The sequence below is a fragment of the Suncus etruscus genome, chromosome 13 (assembly GCF_024139225.1).
Source record: "Suncus etruscus isolate mSunEtr1 chromosome 13, mSunEtr1.pri.cur, whole genome shotgun sequence".
NCBI lineage: Eukaryota > Metazoa > Chordata > Mammalia > Eulipotyphla > Soricidae > Suncus > Suncus etruscus.
The window spans coordinates 45,977,479-46,000,408 of NC_064860.1; the positions used below are offsets into that span (position 1 = coordinate 45,977,479).

Genomic DNA, 22,930 nt, shown 5'->3' on the forward strand with positions numbered 1-22,930 from the left:
TAATATTTATTTCAATATTTTGCCTCATATTCTTTGTTCTTATTTCTCCTTTATTTAACAATAAACTTTCCTTATTAAATACAAATAAATGGCTTTTATTTATTTTTTACTTTAATATCGCAAAGTATTGTAATTGTCAATAGATAACAGAAAATATTAGCTACTAACATATTTTCATATCTAAAGTGAGGTCAATGATGGAAGAATAGCAATTTTTCAGTTAGTCTATTTAATACTTTTTATTTTAGTGCTAAGAAGCAATTATAGAATAAAATATATCTCTAAATAACCACTAAAAATTCACTTTTAATCATTCTTTGTGACATTTCCTTGTTCTTGAATATTATCAACTAATTGAAAAAAATTTTCACTTAATTCTAATAAGTTAAAATTCACCCTCATCACAATTGAAGTCATTTTTGTTGAGACAATGAATGAATACAGATAAATGAGCCAAATCTGTCTATATTCTAGCAAATGTGTCAAACACTGACCTCCATTCAACAACGTCCCACATAATTGCATCATTTCTTTAAAGGATTTAATATAATATTTGCATATAAAATAATACATTTTTTACTATCTAAAATTACATATTTGAAATTGTATTACATGAATAACTTAGTATATAGTGATGCTTTTAATTCAGTTTAAAAATAAAATTAAAAAAATAAGATTAAAATGGCATGCACACTCTATAAGTATAAGATTGAGTCCAGTCTTACTGGAAACCAGGCTTTTTAATTTTTTTGTCATGATATGACTATCTCGTCCAATTCACAATTTCCTTCTAGAGTTGGCAAACAAAGAAACAACATGAGTTTTGGTTATATGTTTCTGAAGATTTCAGTTAATATACATAAAAATGAAACTTAACAGCCAACCTTGCTCTTGACTTTAAATGTTCTAATGTAGAATCTTGAAATAACAAATCTGAATGCAACTGAGTAAAATTTACTTGCCAATACTGCCAAATAAAGCTTTATGTAAAAAGTTATTGTGATGCTTTTAAAATTCTCAAATATTCTTAGTGTTGATTTGCTCAACTACATCACATGACCAATCTTTTCATCAACTGAGAAGAGCAACTGTGCTCTCATATTGAACTGATCAGGTCGATATATTCATGATGTTCATGGAGAACTATATTATTTTACGAGAACTATATTTTTTATTTTTACTCAAAACAGAATATTTGTGAAAAATTAGGGAAATATTATCACAAACTATAAGAGGGAGATGCATGTCAAGATCTGCATCAATATTGGAGAACTATTTAGTATAAAGGAATTATATTATATTTAAACTTTTATTTGAATATTGTTTTATTTTTGGGAATTCAATCAACTTACCAATTTAATTTGTTCTAGGAAATAGTTTTTATCTGATCAAGAGAAGAGCACTCCTAGATCTTCAATCCCATGATGGGAGGAAAGATCAGGTAGAATTTAAAAACAAAGTAAACCCTCATTAAAATTGTGTGACTTATGTGTAATAAGAAAGTTATTGTTGACTAATGAGGATGGAATATTCAAATTCACAACTGCCTTTAATTTCAGATGAATGATTAAAGTGGAACAAATTTAAAGAGAGCAGAGATAGGAATTCAAAAATGTGTGAAGTTGTCAAATATTTTTAATTAGAACAACAAATTCTCAAACATACAATTTAAAACTATAAATCTCACTCCAGTGTAAGAATGATTAAATCTTAGATAGATGCATTTAAAGCTTAAAAAGTCACACAAATTTGTCCAACTTATCAAGCATATAGCTGACAAAATGCCAAATGCAAGTATATCAAGAGCTCCCATATATCAATAATAAAACTGTACAAGTTCAAATATGAAGAAAATGCATGATGAGCAAACACATTAATAGATGAATGTCTAAATAACTAGTAAGAATATATAATAGTTGCCAATAATATTCATCAATTAAAAAGCAAGCAACAGCATCATCCATTTGCTACTCTACATCTAGAGCAATCATTCATATTAGTCTGAAAATATCAAGTATTATCAAAGATGTAGAGCAATTCACATGTTCTATTTTTTGTAGAGTTATAAATGTACCCAACATTTTTGAAAACTATTGATAAAATTGAGAGAAATTTTAGTTAAAACTTAGGATGGGCATTGAGGATATGAGATAAAAAGAAGAATGCATATTTTTCATGTAGAAGGTCATAAATTCATTTCCCCAAACTGCAAGGCCCCAGGAGTATCACTGAATGTTTGTACCTCCAATTTTAAAAAATCTAGGAGATTTATTGTCACTTGTATGTGGTACTAAACAAAATAAGCAAGAAAGACCTACTGGGTGCTAGATTTTTTTTTGATATATGAAAGAATACATAATTTTCAAACATGCACTTTAGCTAACACATATATAATCTATTATTATGAATAACAATTAAAAAATTATCCTGTGAAATAATGATTCGATTTTTCTCTAATTTTAGAAATAATCTGAGTTTCTTGCCTCTTTAAGTATAATTTAACCATGGGGCCTGAGGAGTGTCTCTAGAGGTAGGCCTGCTTGCAAGCATTGCCTAGGACGAACAGTAGTTCGATCCTCCGGCGTCCCATATGGTCCCCCTCAGCCAGGAGCGATTTCTAACTGCATAGTCAGAAGTAACTCCTGAGCTCCTACCCCCAAAAATGTATAATTTAACCAAAGACAGAGAGACTTGAGGGCCTGTGAGAAACAACGTTTACATTTCAAGATCTTAGAGAATCCCTTCATTCTTTTTAGCAGTTGTGTGTGTGTGTGTGTGTGTGTGTGTGTGTGTTTCAACAAACTGGTATATTTGAAAGAGTGGTACACAAATTCAGCTGAGCAAATTTATAATTTCAAAATTATTCAGAAGATGAAATGAACCAGAACATTTCATTCAAAGAAATATATAACATTAACTAGTGCTTAAAGGCTGTGCTTGAAGTAAAGGACACAATTGGTCAGAATTAACCAGGCTCTGAGTCAGCTTTAGCCATAAGTGTCTAAGTTATTAGAGCCAGCTGAAGAACTTTTGGCTTCTATTTACTTCTTCATTATTTATATTTTAAGATTATATTTATATTTGGATATTCTGGAAATATTGACAATATTGATGATATCTGACTGATTATGTGGGATTAGTTTTTAAATACCTTTGACTTTAAAAAAATAGCTAATAATTTGGTAGTGATGAATTTGCTAAATATAGAAGATAAGAAAAATAAATGAGAAGGGGGGCCGGGCGGTGGCACTCGAGGTAAGGTGCCTGCCTTACCTGCGCTAGCCTAGGAGACGGACCGCGGTTCGATCCCCCGGCGTCCCATATGGTCCCCCAAGCCAGGAGCGACTTCTGAGCGCATAGCCAGGAGTAACCCCTGAGCGTCACCGGGTGTGGCCCAAAAACCAAAAAAAAAAAAAATAAATAAATAATAAAAAAAAATAAATAAATGAGAAGAGCAATACAAGAGGAAAAATGCTGTGATAGAAGCAATATGATATATAATAAAGGCAAATATAATAGAGACAAATATAATTGAGGCAAATAAAAATACAGGAAGTGGTTAACCAGAAAATAAATGAAAATATCATAGAGAATTTTTATATACTTAACTTCACCTACTTGCTATAAAGTGCTTAGTGAACAGAAAGAGGCTGAGTGATGTTTTGAAAGAGATTATGACTGAGAATTGGGATCAAGATATAAATACATGTCTATGTGACATCCCGAGTTCAATGACCTGCAATTTTGTTCCTCGTGAGCATTACCTAATATAGCTTTGGTGGACTTTTAGCACAAGACTATTAACTGCATATATCTAGGGGATATATGTATTAGATAAATATGTACATATATAACTATACCTATATGTAATTTATTTCAAAACACAGACAACAAATGCTAATAAACATAAAAATGAATTGAATCATCGCTAATTGCTCATGGCAATGCAAAATGGCACTATAAGATCACAAGAAAGTCTGGTATTTTCTTGTAAAGCAAATCTCCAGAAATAAATTCCAAACTTACTTTACACAAAAGCTAGAAGACAAATATTTACAGAACTTTTATTCACGGTGGCTGAAATTTGCAATCAAGATGCTCATTAATAAATAAGTGAAATATAGAACTGATGTTATATTTTCAGATAACAGAATAATTCAAGTGATAAGCAGAAATTACATATAAAATTCAGTAGCTATCCCTAGAAGGATATAGATAAGTTACAATTCATCTTTTGTATGTTTATAAGTGGATGGCATCAATAGAAAAAGGCCAGACACTATATATGACTGCACCTACAAAATTCTATATAATAAAAAGTATAGAAGCAGTGAAATGATCATTGGGTGTCCACATTTGGAGAATGGAATACAATAGATTTTTATAGCACTTATTTTTCATTATTGAATAAATATAACTTACTAATTAAATTCATTGCATATTAAGTACCCATTGTCAATTCCAGAAGTTTCTGTGCACCTACCTATAACAAATGTATATTTAATATGTAATGACTTGAAGTAGTATGGTGGATGGGTAATTGCCATGCAGGTTTCTCACTCCAGTTCTATTCTCTGCACCCCACATAATTATGATCCCATGAGAACCTCCAGGAGTGTTTCTTTTTTTTTCCAGGAGTGATTCTTGACTACAAAAGTATGCCCTTTAAACTATTGAGTGTGTCACTTTCCCTGCCCTTGCTCCCATAAAAGCTCTTCTTTTAAAATGAAGCCTATCAAAAAGAAAAAAAATATGTGTAAAATATACATAGGAGTAAAAACAATTTCAATGGGTGTATATGAAAACAGGAAAGATCTAATAAACCAGTTGAGAAGCATCATGGATGGAAACTATATCAGGGAAATTGGAAAATATGAGAAAACTACTGGTCACCAGAATATAAATATACATTTTAAATAGTTTTTATAATGAGATCTGCTCCAGGTTTTTGAACATATTTATTCCATATTTATCAAAGTGTAGGGAGTAGAACAAAGAATGAAGAGTAAACAATAGCTTTTTACTTAGTAAATATATGTTATCTTTGGTTGATCAATTGTAATAAGACAAAAAAATTTCCTTAGTTAAAGTTGAATGAAAAGTAAATTAGTGTACCAATAAGAATGGTCAACATTCTAGAATTAAATACAAAATATTACATATTTTTCTTTTTAAAAACCCTTTTTGGTTCACTCTCTTAAGAGTCAAATTGATTCTACTTTGCTTCTATTTTTTCTGTTTACTTATCTCTGAAAGACTCAAACTACATTTTAAACCAAGAAATAAAATTCATAAAAGATAGATTACAGATCTTGATGTTTAATACATTTCTATAATTTATTTGTTAAACAAAATCCCACAAAGTATAGCATCTCAATAAAATGGTGAAGATCTCTTCTATTGAAAATCAAATCATGAAAATTAATTGATATGTTTGGCTACAAAATATAATTCTGCTTAGGATCTTTGAATCGAAAGCATATGTTCACATAATGTGATGCAATAAATTTTTCTCCAATTCTATTGAGGAATAACTGAAAAAAATAAATGTAAATATTTACAGTATGTAGTATAGTGATTTGATAAAGTGATACAATGATTTATAAAGGTCAACTTAACAGGGCAACAAAGCTGTCTCACGCATTTTAATGATATGAAAGCTTCTTGCTGTATCAGAGGATAATGAATGTGTTATGTCAAGTAAGTGTAATAATAAGAATAAATGACACAAAAAGAAAAATGCATTTGACTCATCACATGATCTGATCAGGGTATATAAGCATCCACCTATGCATGCTGCCATTCACAATCAAGATCCTGCCTTGATCAGAAAACCAACTCTCCCCCTAACACCATGATCTACTACGGAAACTCCTACTATGGAAGCCTAGGCTCTGGCTATAGAGGCTTTGGTGGCCTAGGCTATGGCTATGGCTGTGGCTGTGGCAGCTTCAGCAACCTGGGCTGTGGCTGTGGCTTTGGAAGCTATGGCTCTGGCTCTGGCTATGGAGGCTATGGCTGTGGTTCTGGCTTTGGAAGCTATGGCTATGGATCTGGTTATGGCTGTGGTTGCTGCCGCCCTTCATGCTGGGGAGGATATGGATTATCTAACTTCTACTGAATTCCTCTGTGAGATGCCAAATATTTGAGTCCAGAAGATGATATACAATGTACAAGTCACCAAAATTGGAACCGAAAAGAATAATCTGAAACTAAACAGTTCTATTCTGTTTAGTAGCTAAGATTTCAAGATTTATCTTCTTAAAAATATCTTTCATCATGTCTCCTGGTGTCTTATCTGTACTTGTAACTGGAAATTCTATTCTTGGTGCAAAATTATAATAAATTATAATTTGAAATGACAATTGTGGCTTTAATTATTTATTTTATGTAAATTTGGCTCTCTTTCACTGTGTATTTTCTTTACATTTTTTAAAAGAAGCTGCATTGGAGGTTGGTTATATATCTCTGCAACACATAAACAAACAAAAACAAAGGTTATAAGGATTAATTCACTTTATGTACTCCGTCATCTTAAGTTTCAGTACTATTTTTTTAGAACCTTGAATATATTGACTCTGGAGACATAATATAGTGTGTTGGAAGCTTGCCTTGCATGTGGCCAACCGAGTTTTAGCACCTTAAGTAGACTCCAAAACCTTGCCAGGTACGATCTCCAAAGACAGAGGCAGTAATAAGCTCTGTACACTGCTGGGTATGAATTCTCAAACAAAATAAAGAAACTTGAACCTATAATTTTTGTTGTTTAGTTAATTAGATCTTAAAATGTGATTAAGCAATGTTAAATTCAAATGTTTAATTCAGATTTAAATGAATAAAACACATTTGAAAACTTGTGAGCATAAAAGAAAGATTGGTTTAGCAAGCTTGAAAGCTCTACTCTTTTAGTCAATCATTATATCTAGTCAATCAGTCAAATATCTAGTCCTCACATATTAGCTTTACATTAGTACATGAGGGAGTTAATTGCTTGATGCCTTTATCAAATCAATACCACTTAGTCTAACAGAAGTACAATGTCAGCTATTCTGTTTTCTTAATGACTAATAGCATTTCTCCAGTTTAAGTAAAAGATTTCTGTAGCACATAAAAATTAAGGTAATAATCTGCAAAGATGTTTGACATTCCCAGTAAATGTAATTTTATTTTATTATAAGAAACTAAATTTATTGAATTTTTTCATCTTTTTGCTTTAAGGAAAATAGTTGAGCATATTGTTTTTGACATTTTTTCTCTGTTCCCTTTAACATTTCCTAGGTTCACTCAGTCCTTGTTCTTTCTGTCAGAAATACATCTGCATCATGCCTCCCTTATCTTCTCCCTTATCTGCTATATTTCAGTCATACTATTTCTTCTCTTTGCTGGGTGACCAACTACAGAGAAGTATCTTTATGAGAATAAACAGTTTATAAGGAGAAATAAATAAGATGTTTTTATTTCCTTAAAGTATCCTCTATGTCATAGCTTGAGTAATTTTTTAGTGACCTCTCATCACATAAGTGCCCCACATCATTCTTGAAAATTTTCCTGTGCTAATGTTCTATCTATGTAAAGGTGAAACATTTTTAATATACCATTTGGAGTTCCTTTTATCAGCATTTTTATTTGCTTTATTTACTTCAGGTGTATATCTATTATAAGGTTATCAGAATCTTAAGGAAATTGTGCGAACTGAGACACATTATTTGTCATGCCAAAGAATCCTTAACTTATAAGGAAAAACTTGCTTACCTTAGTGAAAACAGGCCCATCATTCAACTCCCAACCTGAAGGTTATCAGGCAGGGTTAGAAGACAGAATGACATCCTGGAACCTATGTGACTGTTTTCACTTTGGGGTTTAACTCTGACACAATGAAAATGAGATTTTAAAAAACTGGAGAGAGAGAGTAACATGGGTAAGGCACTTACCTTGAATGTAGCTAATCCAGGTTGCCTGGCACCACATAAGGTCTTCTGAGCTAGGAGTATTTTGTGAACACAGAACCAGAAATAATCCCCGAACATAGAAATGCATGCAATAATCAAACAATCAATGAATTCATTTTTAGAATGAAAAATGATAATAAAAGCAGCCTGGAGAAGGCAGAAAAAAGAAGTAATCTAAGAAAATGTTCAGGTATTATATTTTTAAAGGAATCAATTATAATTATAAGAGAAGTCATTATAAAGACTGCAGAAAAATGAAGTGAACAAAATCTAAGAAGTCAAAAGGATGACATTTTCTATAAGATGCCCAATGCCAGTGTTAATAAGATAAAAATCAAACAAAAATAGAACTTTCATTAAAACTATAGGAAAGATAAAATTAAAGTGTTTCAAAATTAACAAGTGTTAAAAGATAATGTGAATAGGTAGATTCTAATATATATGCATATATATGTGTGTGTATATGTATAAATGATGATACAGTAAATTTAAAAGGCCTGTTGGAAAAACTTTGTCAGAATCTATGAAAGCTAACTATGAATACTACATAGATATATGCATATTTAAAAGTTTATAACAGCCTATGCATATTCCATTCATATTAATATATACTTTACAATACCTGGCAACTATAATACATTAATTTAAGCATTTAAAAAATCAAATGGAGAGGCCAGAGAGATAACAGAAATTACTTCTGGCAGATTATGGTGACCATTGGAGAGACCATTGATGGAATCTGGATTGGCCGAGTACAAGGCAAATTGTGATATTGTGATATCAACCTGGTTCCTATTATTTCTTTACTTTTCACTTTAGACTTACTCCTTTGAAGTTTCTTTTTTGTTTGTTTGTTTTTGATTTGATGCTGCACTAGGCAGTGCTTAGGACCTCTTGATTCTGCACTGTTGTTGGCGTTTGGGGACTATGTTGGATGCTGAGTATCAAACCAGGTTAGCTGTATGCAATACAGCCTTACTATCTCTCCAAACGAAATAGTCACTATCCTTTTAAATTTTAAAGTCACACCAATAATTATCAGGACTTTTCCCTAGTTATGTACTCAAGATTATACTAGTGGTGCTTAGTGCTTGAGGGATCATATGGGATGCCAGAGATCTAGCTTGGGTCAGTGAATGCAAGTCAAAAATCCTATCAACTGTGTTATCGCTATGGCCACTCTCTTAGAGATTCTGAATATATTTCCAGTGATAATTATCTTTAGAAGAATTTCACAAGGTCATTGAAAATGTGATACATTTTATACATTTGGGAGCTTAATAAATTTTGATATCTTAACAGAGACTGGATTTCTGAACTCTGAGAGGAAACAAAATTAACCAACCACAGGTAATAAGAACTCAAAGAGCAAACTATGATGTAATAAATATAAATGCAACTAAAGAAGAGTTTAACTAAAAATGGGCTTAAATAATGTATGTCAAACAGAAACAGGATATGTCATTATTTCACCTACCCTTAGATACCACGGAGGAACTGATTCAAAGTGATATTTGAGTATTGATAGAATGAATAAACCAATATGTGCATTAGGGTCAAGGGAGTAAATAAAATAAAGTGTTAAAAAGAGGAAGATTTATTTTTTTACTTTTTGTAGTACCAAGGATGAAATATGCTCTTATATAGAAAGAACATAATGTTATGCAATTTTAGTCTGCTTATAAAATTATTTTAGTCCTGTTTTAGTACTGTGACTTATCTTTAGTTTGGACAATATTATTTTATGATGTTAGTTCAATTAAAAATTTTAAGTTAGTATATAAAATCAAACACTAGAAAATTGTTTATGATGATCAATAATATAAGAATCATAGTAAAAGGTTGACTCTGTTCCAACTTTTTCTCTGAAGTTCTAAACTTTTCTCATTGGACAAATTGATGCCTCTAGGCTTTGAACTGTTTATTTTAAAAAAGATTTTACTATGACTATTAGATTGTTTTGAAATGATAAACTAAATCATAGAGTCTGGAATTTTACTATTTTCTTTCATGCTATCCTAGGTGGAGAAAAATAATTCAAATCAAGAGAGATGACACAATCTTTAATTTTAAAACACAAGAGGTTCAAATATATTAGATGAATGCACCTGACTCTGAAAATATTCACATAGACTGGTATGACTAGACTTGGAATATTTTGCAATTCCTTTACATAAAAGGATAAAATATGTTTAAGAGACACCATCATTAGGTATTAATGCCAGCTAAACTACTTTAATGAGTTAGAAAGCTGCTTCTTTGTAAGGATTGCAGCAAGGAGGAGTAACAGAGAATGCTCCCCAAATAGGTAACATGTGTTTGTCACATGATTCAATCAAGGTATAAAAGCACACTGGTCCAGACCATGACAATCACACTCACCAACTTGCCTTGAGCAGCATATCACTTCTCCTACTCCTCCAACATGAGTTATTATAGCAACTACTACGGAGGCCTAGGCTATGGCTCTAGAGGCTTTGGTGGCCTAGGAGGCGGCTATGGCTGTGGCTGTGGTAGCTTCAGCAACCTAGGCTGTGGCTGTGGAAGCTTCAGCAATCTGGGCTGTGGTTATGGATCCTATGGCTCTGGTTTTGGAGGTTATGGTTCTGGCTTTGGAGGCTACGGATACCGCTCAGGCTATGGATGTGGCTGCTGCTGTCCCACTTGCTACAGGGGATATGGATTCTCTGGGTTCTACTAAACTGCTGTCAACAGGCTCAATATCTGGAGTGAAGTAGAACTTTCTGCATAAAGGCTCAGGAAGTGGACATTCTTGATCAACGATAGAGACAACAAATATTTAGTTGGTATAAATTTTATATGAAGAATATCTAAATTCATGTTCATAGCTCCATCCTAATCTTCACATCCTATACTTTTTGCCTTTATAATTGAATGGATTATCTTCTTGCCTTCCAATAAAATCTTATATTTGAAATCATTAATGACTTTTGTTTGGTTCATGAAGCAAATTTTATTCATGTGTTTAGCTTATACTTACTAGTCAATGAAAGAAACTATCACCTCAACTTAGAACAATTTTTCTCTTCGTATACCTCACCTATGTATGTATGTATATATAAAGAAGAGCAATTCTACATTAAAATTAAATTAATTTAAATTGATTATAATTTAGTATGTATAACTCAATGTATTTTATTAGTTTAGTATTTTTAACTCTTAGTCTAATTTATATGTAGATTTAAGTGGACAATAAAAATTTTAACTCTTTGATTTATCCAAACACTTATGTATAAAAACATATCATGAATTTACCTATATAACAAATATTTCAATTTATAAACACTTTCTTCACTTCAAACAATAAATAGTATATACCTTATAAGTCTCTCTCAGCTTCCATGAATATAGTTGAGTTTATGGCAAGGTTAAAGAAGCTTTTAGAGTATAGTTTCTTAATTTAAATGCCCTCATACTGATACACTTACATTAGCTTTCTATGGATTTCACCAGTATTTGCATATATATACTTATGTATGTCAAGACATCGATGGCATCATTTGAAAAAGACCTACATGCCCACTTATTTCTTTTTTGTAACTAAATAAATACAGGCAATTTTATAGTTAAATTATTATAAATATTTAAAATATATTGGTTTAATTTCATGAGGATAGAGTTATTTGTATCAGAATCGCAAAATTTAGCTCTTACTATAATCAAAGAACTAGCTAAAGGATCTAGCAGAGGAATCATTCCTGAGATTCTTTTTATTTTTATTTTTTTGGTTTTTTGGGCCATATCCATTTGATGCTCAGAGATAACTCCTGGCTAAGCGCTCAGAAATTGCCCCTGGCTTGGGGGACCATATGGGACTCTGGGGGATTGAACCGTGGTCCTTCCTTGGCAAGTATTTGCAAGGCAGACACCTTACTTCTAGTGCCACCTCACTGGCCCCATTCCTGAGATTCTTAAACTTCTTAGACTTAGTCACAATTGTTTGGCTTCAAAATGACTCATTGATTATGAATATTTTTACAGATTCAAAAAGAAGGATGGAATACAATTTGAATCATGAAAAACATTTTTGCTATACATTCCTTTGTTCTGTTTATGACTGCATAGATCTATTTCTGAAGTGATAGAAAATGTTTTTATATTTAGTAATACTTTTGTTACATCCAGGGAATCTTTTTCACAACACCCATCAATATAAACAGCAAATTTGATAGTAAATTAAAAACTAAAACGTAAAGACAATTCAAACCTGCCTGGTCTATTAAATAAAGCAAAAATTAAAAACATACTGAGTAGTTAGCTAGGCACAGAGTGGACAGCTTATTTTGGTGGCCCCAGGGGTGAGAGAGGGGTATATGGGAGGTAGGATGGGAACGGTGGTGGAGGAAGGACAATTCGGTGATGGGAATTCCCTGATTTTATGTTAATATGTACCTAAAAATTATTGTCATGATATGTAGGCCACTATGATTAAAATAAAAATTATTTTAAAACTTTAAATGATTTAAAAAAGAAAAATGACTTCTTACACTTTGTGCCTATGGTAAAAGTAGATTTAATTTGACTCTTGCTTTTTTGTTGCTAATGGACTTTATATAAATATTATGATTTAAATTTCTCTATGGTACCATCTCAGCCAACAGAGACTTGCACACATCACAAAGAACAAGAACAATCAGTCCTGGTGGTGATTTGGGGAAAAAGGAACTCTCATTTATTGCTGGTTCGAATGCCATCTAGTCCAGTCCTTATGGAAAACAATACGGAGATTTCCTCAAAACACTGGAAATTGAGCTCCTGTATGATCTAGCTATATCACTCCTAGAAATATTCTCTAGGAACATAAGAATGCAAAACAATATCCCATCCTCACAGCTATATTCATTATAGCACTATTTACAATTGCCAGTTTCAAACAAGATGCCCTTCAAAGAAACTGTGGGACATATACACCATGTAATATTATGCAGCTGTCAAAAGATATGAAGTCATGAAATTTTCCTATACATAATGGACAAGGAAATGATTATGCTGAGTGAAATAAGTCAGAGAAAGAGATACACACAGAATAGTCTTGCTTATTTATGGGTCTTAAGAAAAATAAGAGACATTATTTAATAATGCTCAGAAAAAATTTCTTCTATTAAGAATTTATAATTTTTGTGCAGTTGAAATTTTTACTATACTCATAGCTTCCATATGTGTTATGTTAATAAATAATAGGCATGGTTTCACAATAATACATGAAATGAAGCATCTTGCCTGCAGATTAAATATGTATAAATTCTATTTCTAAAGTAAATCAGACATTTAAGAATCAATGGATTGCAGTTTTAAATGCTATCAGGGGATTTGAATTTGGATGGTGGTAAAATAGAATAACCCAGAGAACAGAAAGTGTGGGAAATGGAAAACAAAATAAGCAGAAATCACCATCCACTAGGAATGATGAAATATGTTTAGTTGTAAAGAAATCTATTTAAAGAATTTTTGTTTTGTGCCTGAAGACAGGTTGGTTATTTTCCCCCCTCACTGAAAAAAGTAGGAATGCAATGTGAGGGCAAGGGTGTTCTAACTAGATAGTAGGGTGAGCTTGAAACATATAATGAACGTTGGCTTCTTGTTTTGTTAGCAAACAGATCAATGTGTTTCTTCTCGGAGTGAATAATGTGGAATGACACAAAAGAATACCCTCCTGTTGGATGCCAGTTTTCTGCTCAGAGTATATAAGCACACCTGCACAGTTGTCCCCATTCACATCTAGATCTTGAAGAGCAAGTTCAACTCGAAATCCCTCACACCATGAGCTACTCCAGCAGCTCCTTCGGAGGCCTGGGCTATGGCTATACAGGCCTGGGTGGCATGCGCCTTGGCTTTGACTCTGGCTTTGGCAGCAACGGTACCCTGGGCTCTGGCTTGGGCAGCTTCAGCACCCTGGGCTCTGGCTATGGAGGCTATGGCTCTGGCTTCAGAGGTTATGGCTGTGGCTTCGGAGGTTATGGCTGTGGTTTTGGAGGCTACGGATACCGCCCAGGTTATGGATGTGGCTTCTTCCGTCCCACATGTTGCCGGGTTTATGGATTCTCTGGGTTCTACTAAACTTCTGTCAGCAGGCTCAATATCTGGAGTGAAGCAGAGTTTTCTGCATATAGGCTCAGGAAATGGACATTCTTGATCAGGGTTATTGACACAGAAATATTTAGTTGGTATGCATTTGGTATAAGTAATTTCTAAATTCATATCTATAGCTCCATCCTAGTCTTCTCATCCTGTACTTTTTGCCTTTATAATTGAATGTATTATCTGCTTGACTTACAATAAAATCTTATTCTTGAAACCATTAATGACTTTCGTTTGGTTTATTAAGCAATTTCTATTTACGTGGTTAGTTTATACTTACTAGTCAATGACATATACTATCTGCTCAATTTAGAACAATTTTGCTCTTCATATACTCCACTTATATATGTTATATATTATATATAAAGTGTAGCAATTCTACATTATAATTAAATTAATTTGCTTTCAAATTAGTATTTCTAACTCTTAATCTGATTTAAAAAATGCAGATTTAAGTGGATAGTAAAAATCTTTAACACTTTGATGTATCCATAATTTGATGTGTTATATATTCATGAAGATCATCTATAGAACAAATATTTATATTTATAAAATCTTCTCTTCATGCAATAAATAGTCTATACCTTGTAAATCTCTCAGGTTCCATGATTATAGTTGAATTTATGGTAATGTTAAAGAAGCTCTTAGAGTATAGTTTCTTAATTTAAAAACCATCATATTGATACTATTCTAACATTAACTCTATGAATTTACCTATATTTGCATATATATGTTCTTCTATATGTCAAGACATCAATGACATCATTTGAAAAAGACTTATTTGTCCACATTTAGATAGATCTAATCTTTAGTTTTTCCATGACCTTTCAGGTCACTCTAGTTTGAGGACAATATAATCCATCTGTATGTTGTAGATTCTCATTTCCAATATGCATTCTGTAGGATCTCAAAATTTACAGAGAAAATGAGGTAAAATTGTGTGTCTCCACTATTGTACATCTCATTAGGTAGATTAGGCAGTGGTCCTATTTCCCATGGACATTCCTCTTATTAAGTTTAAAAGTCAAAGCAACTGTTAAAGTCATGAGATGGAGAAACAATATATATGACATCCATTTTAGTGTACTCTAGTTAGTTTCTTAATTTTTCCTTATAAGAAAAACATGTAATCTGTAGATTTTCATAATTTTCAGAATGAAACTACTTGTTGGTCAATAAAATAATCTCTATTCCTCGTTTCTATTAACAGTCGTGACTCATAATCAACTCATTGCAGAAAATTTTCCAAAGAAAATTACAAAGTTCAGTGTTCAAGTCTTTGAGTTCACTGAATTCACAGTAAAGCAAAAATTTAACAAAGGGCATATTCGCTTCTCCAGTCCTCAAATTGCTATTATCTTTAAGATATCTTTGTTTTTTTAACCCATAAAAAGTAACAATAAAATTATTTACTTAATAATTTCACAAATTTAATTGCTAACCGCAAAATGTGTATGCATATATTTTTGAAATAATATGTATTAATGTTATGTGTCCTCATGTATGTGTGAACATATATTAATCATTATTCTTTCTAAGTAATGAATATACAATGTTATATGTATTTGTTTATTTTTTGTGAATAAATAAATCCAGTATGTTTCTTTGTTAAATTTTTATAAAATATTTAAGATATGTTGTTTTAATTTCATGAGGATATAGCCATTTGCATCAGAATCACAATAATTTAGCTCTTACAATTATCAAAGAAACTAGCTGAGGGTCTAGCAGAAGGATTATTCCTTAGATTTTTTTGTTTGTTTGTTTGTTTTGTTTTGGGCCACACTCAGTGATGCTCAGGGGTTTCTCTTGGCTATGCACTCAGAAATAGTTCCTGGCTTGGGGGACCATATGGGACACTGGGGATTGAACCCAGGTCTGTACTGGGTCAGCTGCTTACAAAGCAAATACCCTATTGTTACACTATAGTTCTGACCCTTCATTCCTTAGATTCTTAAACTTCTTAGACTTAATCACAACTGTTTGGTTTCACAATGACTCATTGATTATAAATATTTTACAGATTCAAAAATAAGAATGATATAAAATTTGAATCAAGAGAAATGGGATTTTGCTATACATTCCTTTTGTTCTGTTTTTTACCCCCATAGATCTATTTCTGAAGCTTTGGAAAATGTTTTTAAATTTTAGTAAAAATTTTCTTTACATCCAGAGAACCTTTTCCACTACTTCCATCAAGATGAACACAAACTTTGATAATGAAATAAAATCTAAAAAGTAAAGATAATTTAAACCTGCCTTTGATTTATTAGATAAAATAAAAATTAATAACATAAAAATGACTTGTTCCACTTTGTGCCTATGGTAAAAGTAGATTTAATTTGACTCTTGATTTTCTGTTGCTAATAGACTTTTAAACTAAATAAATATTATGACTAAATTTTTTCTATAATGCTTTTATATTTTATTGACTGTTGAAGATTTTTACTAGATTCATAGCTTCCATATGTGTTATGTTAATAAAGAAAAGAGATATTCTAAATTAGCAATCAGGTGCTCTATCATAGTAAACTACATATCCAGTTCTCACTATGACAATGTTTTGAAAAATTACTTAAGTTTACTCATTTTCTTTTGATTATATCTTCTAATATAACCTAAAATTTATAATCATAGAGACTACTGAAATAGACAACTGCACTCCACAGACTTACATTCCAGGACCCACTCATTGACTTTGTTTTTACAAATTACTATTATACATTTCCTCAGTTTTTCTTCTTATTCATCTACATTTTTTTCTTTTCTTTTCTTTTCCTTTTTTTGGGGGGGGGGGGTGGGTACATCCGGTGATGCTCAGGGGTTATTCCTGGCTATGTGCTCAGAAATAGCTCCTGGCTTGAGGGACCATATGGGAAGCCAGGGGGTCAAACTGTGGTCCATCCTAGGTTAGCACATGCAAGGCAAATGCCCTACTGCTTGTGTCACCACTCAACCCACTTTCTTTTCTTTTTCTCTATTTATTCCTTTTTATCTCTTTCCTTCTTCATTTTCAATTCAAGCTATGGTACTATTATATTATAATATTTATGTTGTCAGCCTCTTTCCAGGAAAGAAACCTTGAAGCACAAGATGGAGAACAATACTACATAAGTTAGACTCCTCTTATAGTGCTCACTTCCATTTTGCATAGTCCTCTAGTAGTGCAAAGTATTGTACTCTAAAATGTTCTATGCACAATCATATCCTGAAAACTTTATATAGCAATGTTCACCCCTGCCATCAATGAAGTGACAAGAAATCTCAAAAACCTGTTACCCTCCGAGCATTAACTCAACTTATTTATTTTTCTATCTTTATTTTTCTTTTTTCTCTCCTTTTTATTCACACCTAAGTTATTATATATACATATATACTGTAAACAAGCCATGCCTATGTTGTATATAGACCCTTTCATATATTATTGCTCCTCCTCCCCATTCAGAACTTCTTATATATTCGAATGCCCTTAATCCTGATCTGTTATCTCTCCATATTTAACCCTCCTTTCCCTCAGTTCTTAACTCCTTAAGAACCATGACTGACCCCTTGCCCCAACGAGCCACAATCCAGCTCCCAAAGCTAAAGGACACCTTCTCAGTCCCACATTTCTCTCCCCAGCAAGAAGGTGCAACAACACTCCTATTGACTCATTCTATGCAGTCCTCTCTCTCTCTTTCTTTCATTCTCTCTCTCTCTCTCTCTCTCTCTCTCTCTCTCTCTCTCTCTCTCACACACACACACACACACACACACACACACACACACCAACACTCCCCATGGACTGGTGCAGGCTACCAGATTCAGCTCTAGAAGGACCTCCAGCTTGAGGACACTACATGATCCCTTAAAGCCACAAACCATTTCTCAGTTTCAATAAGACCATGGAATGGTATGAAAATGTGTTTTGGATCGCATCCCTCCCCAAGACTACCTCAAAGGACTTAATGGGGATATCTATATATCTTACATATGTTTAATCCCTTAACTTTATTTTTTAATTCATATATTTATTTATTTTGCTTTGCCTGTTCTGGTTCTGTTTAGTACAAATTTCAAAAGAAAATTCTTACATGGGATAAAAGTTCAGGTCAAACCCAGAACAGAGAGTGCATAGACTCACATATTTAACCCTAAAGCACCAACAATATAATATGGTATTGTTTCTTTTTATTTTATTATTACTATTATTTTGTTTTTGGAACACACCCGGTGATGCTCAGGGCTTACTCCTGGCTCTGCACTCAGAAATCGCTCTTGGCTTGGGGGGCCATCTGGGACACTGAGGGGATTGAACCGTAGTCCGTCCTGGGTCAGCCGTGTGCAAGGCAAATACCCTTTCCGCTGCACATTCATTCTGGGCCCGACATTGTTCTTTTTTGCTTAGGCACACTAAAATGTGGAAATCTTAAGTTTAGAAACAAGTTCTTATCTACTAGGGATAAGGACCCATAAAGTTTATAATACAGGGGTCCCTCCCAGTATGAACATTTTTCATGGGAACTCAACCTAGACCTCACTCATCAGACATCTATTGTCCAACCCTGAACCCCAGATCCCAACCTTAAAACTGACACAGTTCCTGGCAACAGCATCAGGAAATAAACTCACCTGGGGTAGTCCTTAATACAGCTCTGGCACCAATTTACGCCATGACCAGCTCATAATAAATCCTGAGGACAAGGAAACAGCAACAACTTGATCTAAAAGCAGGTTGCTTCACTTCTTTACCTAAATTTGAGATGAAATCAGAAGACACTCCAACTTTTGATCTGTACAAGAACCAAGACTACTAAATGAAGACTGACATCAACAATTGTGACTGAATAGAACTTCTGAAACAATAATGAATGACTCTACCTTAGAATTTGTCCTAGGACCAGTGCATAACTAAGATCTCAAATTTCAGAAGTCTGACTTTGACAAGCACAACTGAGCAGAACGTTTCCTGGCACCATAAAAAGACCTGAGAGTTCTACAATGAACATGGCCAGAGCCTGTATAAGATCTTATGACAATATGCTTCAAGGGTGGAGAAACCCTAATTCTCCTAAGCCAAGCAAATATCCTTTCTAAATTTCCCAATACTTACCGTGCCTATGCAAAACAAAACAAAACAAAAGCACCAATCCCTTTTTTAAAAATGTTTGTTTTGTTTTGTTCTGTTTGGTTTTCTCTGTTCATTCTTCCTCTTATAAATTTATATTCACATTTTTTAGAAAGAGGTTCCCCATGATTTTTTTAAAATACAATTTTATTTTTAATTTTTCCCATTTCTTTTTCTTATCAACAGAACTATCAAACTTAAATTATCTCCTTCTGCTGCATGAATTGACAAAAAAGTGGATGGTACTAGGGGCAAGAAGTCTCACAAATATTGAGTAGAAATAAAATAAGACCAGACCTAAATACTTAACCCAAAGTCACTAACAGTGGAATCAAAACACCCAAACAACAACAAGCTATACACAAAAGGGACCTGTAATACCAGCAGTACAGGAGACTTAGGGTGATGGTATGGGATGCATGCTAGGAACAGGAGTGGCAGGTAGTCAACAAAAGGTGGTGGGAATTGCCCCAGTTCAAAGACACAATGTACCTTAAACATAAGTATCAAAGACTTGTAATTCACATAGGCCTCAATAAAATGAAAAAAAAAATAAAAGAAAACAAGACACTTCTTTGGATTTGAAAACATGAGAAAAAAGATTTAGCTTATTATTTGGAGTGACCAATTCTTTAATTAATATTAATTAATTTACAAAAATTAAAAGAAAGGGGATGTTTTCATACTAATATATGAAATACAACAGCTTCTCTATGGGCTACATATGTGTAAGTTTAATGTCAAAAATAAATCTGACATTTGAAAAATCAATGGGTTATATTCTGTCAGAGGATTTGAATTTGGACTGTGGTAAAATATAATAAACCAAAGAACAGCAAGAGTGGGAAATGAAAAAAAATTAAGCAGAACTCCCCATCTACTAGGGATGATGTAATATGTTTAGTTGTAAAGAAATCTATTTAAAGAATTTTTGTTTTGTGCCTGAAGACAGGTTGGTTATATTGAAAAATGTAGGAATGTAATGTGAGGGCAAGGGTATTCTAACTAGATAGTAGGGTGAGCTTGAAACATATAATGAACGTTGGCTTCTTGTTTTGTTAGCAAACAGATCAATGTGTTTCTTCTCGGAGTGAATAATGTGGAATGACACAAAAGAATACCCTCCTGTTGGATGCCAGTTTTCTGCTCAGAGTATATAAGCACACCTGCACAGTTGTCCCCATTCACATCCAGATCTTGAAGAGCAAGTTCAACTCGAAATCCCTCACACCATGAGCTACTCCAGCAGCTCCTTCGGAGGCCTGGGCTATGGCTATACAGGCCTGGGTGGCATGCGCCTTGGCTTTGACTCTGGCTTTGGCAGCAACGGTACCCTGGGCTCTGGCTTGGGCAGCTTCAGCACCCTGGGCTCTGGCTATGGAGGCTATGGCTCTGGCTTCAGAGGTTATGGCTGTGGCTTCGGAGGTTATGGCTGTGGTTTTGGAGGCTACGGATACCGCCCAGGTTATGGATGTGGCTTCTTCCGTCCCACATGTTGCCGGGTTTATGGATTCTCTGGGTTCTACTAAACTTCTGTCAGCAGGCTCAACATCTGGAGTGAAGCAGAGTTTTCTGCATATAGGCTCAGGAAATGGACATTCTTGATCAGGGTTATTGACACAGAAATATTTAGTTGGTATGCATTTGGTATAAGTAATTTCTAAATTCATATCTATAGCTCCATCCTAGTCTTCTCATCCTGTACTTTTTGCCTTTATAATTGAATGTATTATCTGCTTGACTTACAATAAAACCTTATACTATAAAAATCAATGACTTTTATTTGATTAATGAAGTAAATTCTATTAATGTGGTTAGTCAACACTATTAAATGAAGAAAACTTTTTTCCCTTCGACTTAGAAAAATTTTTTTCTTCATACACCTCACCAAAATATATACTTATATAAAGAGTAGCAATTGTACATTAAAATTACGTCACTCCGAAGAGATAGCATGGTGGTAAGGTATTTGCCTGACATGCAGAAGGACGGTGGTTCGAATCCAGCATCCCATATGGTCCCTGAGCCTGCCAGGAGTGATTTCTGAGCATAGAGCCAGGAGTTAACTAACCCCTGAGCACTGTCGGGTGTGATCTCTGCCCCCCCAAAAAAGAGAAAAAAATAAAAAGATACTAGTATTAGAAATTTCCTATTTCCTAGACATTGTCTATACTTATAAAAAATTAAATCACTTTAAAATTTTTATTAATTTATTATTCTAACTCTTAATTTGATTTAGAAAATGTGTAGATTTCAGTGGACAGTAAAAATCTTTTAACACTATGATTTATCCAAATCTGATGTGTTAAATATTCATGAATATAAATTATATAACAAGTATTCCCATTTATAAATTCTTTCTTCACTTCATGCAATTAATAGTATATATCTTACAAGTCTCTCTCAGCTTCCATGTTTATAGTTGAGTTTATGGTAAGGTTAAAGACGCTCTTAAATAGAGTATAGTTTCTTAAATTAACTGCCATCATACTCATACTATTCTAACATTAGTTTTTATGAATTTTTACCTGTACTTGCATATATTTGTGCTTATATATATTGATATATCAATAACATCATTTGAAAAAATGTTATTTGCCCATAACAAGGTAGATACTTCTAATCTTTAGTCTTTCATTTACCTTTCAGTCAATCAAATTTGAGGGCAATAGTAATCAATCTGGATGCTCTAAATTCTCTTTTCCAATCTGCAAGCTATTGTTTCTCATATTTACAGAGAAAATGAGTTACAATTGTGTGGTTCTGCTATTGTGGTTCCACAACAATATTGTGATTCCACAAGCTATCCATGTGGCTGCTGCCATCCAACTTGCTGCAGGGTTTATGGAGTCTCTGGATTCTACTAAAATATTGTTCTAATATCTTGTCACCTATTTCATGAGTGTGTTGTACAAACATTTTCTGTCAATGTCCTAATGTGTCTTTCACCTAATGGTTTAAAAAATTCATTATTTTCTCCCTGTCTCTCATGTATCCTATCATGCCTAGCATGATTACAAACAAGATAATTATGTTAAATTCACAAAAAATTACTTGATTTGAAAAAATAAAAGACTTCTGTGGTTCATTGGACTTCATTAGGTGTCTATGCCTATTTATAAATTATGTTATTGTCAGTGATAAATACAAGCCACACTTAATGATATGTTCATGTGTATGTATATATGAATATAAAAATTTCTAGGGGAATTAATAATACAACACAGTGAATTGCTATTCTATTTTCTTTTCTTTTCTTTTCTTTTACTTTTTTTGGTTTTTGGGCCACACCCGTTTGACACTCAGGGGTTACTCCTGGCTATGTGCTCAGAAATCGCTCCTGGCTTGGGGGACCATATGGGACACCAGGGCACCAAACCACGGTCTGTCCTACACTAGCGCTTGCAAGGCAGACACCTTACCTCTAGAGCCACCTTCCCGGCCCTGCTATTCTATTTTCTATCACACAAGTCAGACTTGATCTTGACTGCAAATTACCAAATATACTGTTTAAATCCTTATTCTTTGATAATAAAAGTAGTTCCCATGGTCTACATATTGTATAATTCTCAAATAAATTAAAATTTGTTACTACCCCTCTGCATTCTTCAAAATCATAAAAATTATTTTCTATTTTTACTTGTGATGTTTAGACATACTTTTTTGTTTGCTGTACCTTGATAGGTCAACCAGACTGAAACCAAACAAAAATATACTACCCTGAAAAGAGTAATGGAAGAAAGAGGACTAGTAGATATATATAGGACACTCCATC

The 22,930-nt window shown here is 33.2% G+C and overlaps 4 protein-coding genes across 4 annotated transcripts; all 4 read left to right on the forward strand.

Moving 5' to 3' along the window:
- The first annotated feature begins 5,854 nt into the window (after positions 1-5,854).
- LOC126026127 (keratin-associated protein 19-3-like) lies at positions 5,855-6,121 on the forward strand. The gene has a single exon (XM_049785838.1). It carries the CDS (start codon positions 5,855-5,857, stop codon positions 6,119-6,121), a length of 267 nt encoding a protein of 88 aa, XP_049641795.1.
- A 4,253-nt stretch (positions 6,122-10,374) lies between these two features.
- Positions 10,375-10,650, forward strand: LOC126025804 (keratin-associated protein 19-5-like). Its single transcript, XM_049785569.1, has 2 exons — positions 10,375-10,480; positions 10,547-10,650. Exons 1-2 carry the CDS (start codon positions 10,375-10,377, stop codon positions 10,648-10,650), a joined length of 210 nt encoding a protein of 69 aa, XP_049641526.1.
- Positions 10,651-13,730: 3,080 nt separating this feature from the next.
- On the forward strand, positions 13,731-14,027 carry LOC126025805 (keratin-associated protein 16-3-like). The gene has a single exon (XM_049785570.1). The coding sequence runs from the start codon at positions 13,731-13,733 to the stop codon at positions 14,025-14,027; it is 297 nt and encodes a 98-aa protein (XP_049641527.1).
- A 6,360-nt stretch (positions 14,028-20,387) lies between these two features.
- LOC126025807 (keratin-associated protein 16-3-like) lies at positions 20,388-20,684 on the forward strand. Its single transcript, XM_049785571.1, has one exon. The coding sequence runs from the start codon at positions 20,388-20,390 to the stop codon at positions 20,682-20,684; it is 297 nt and encodes a 98-aa protein (XP_049641528.1).
- Positions 20,685-22,930: the final 2,246 nt, after the last annotated feature.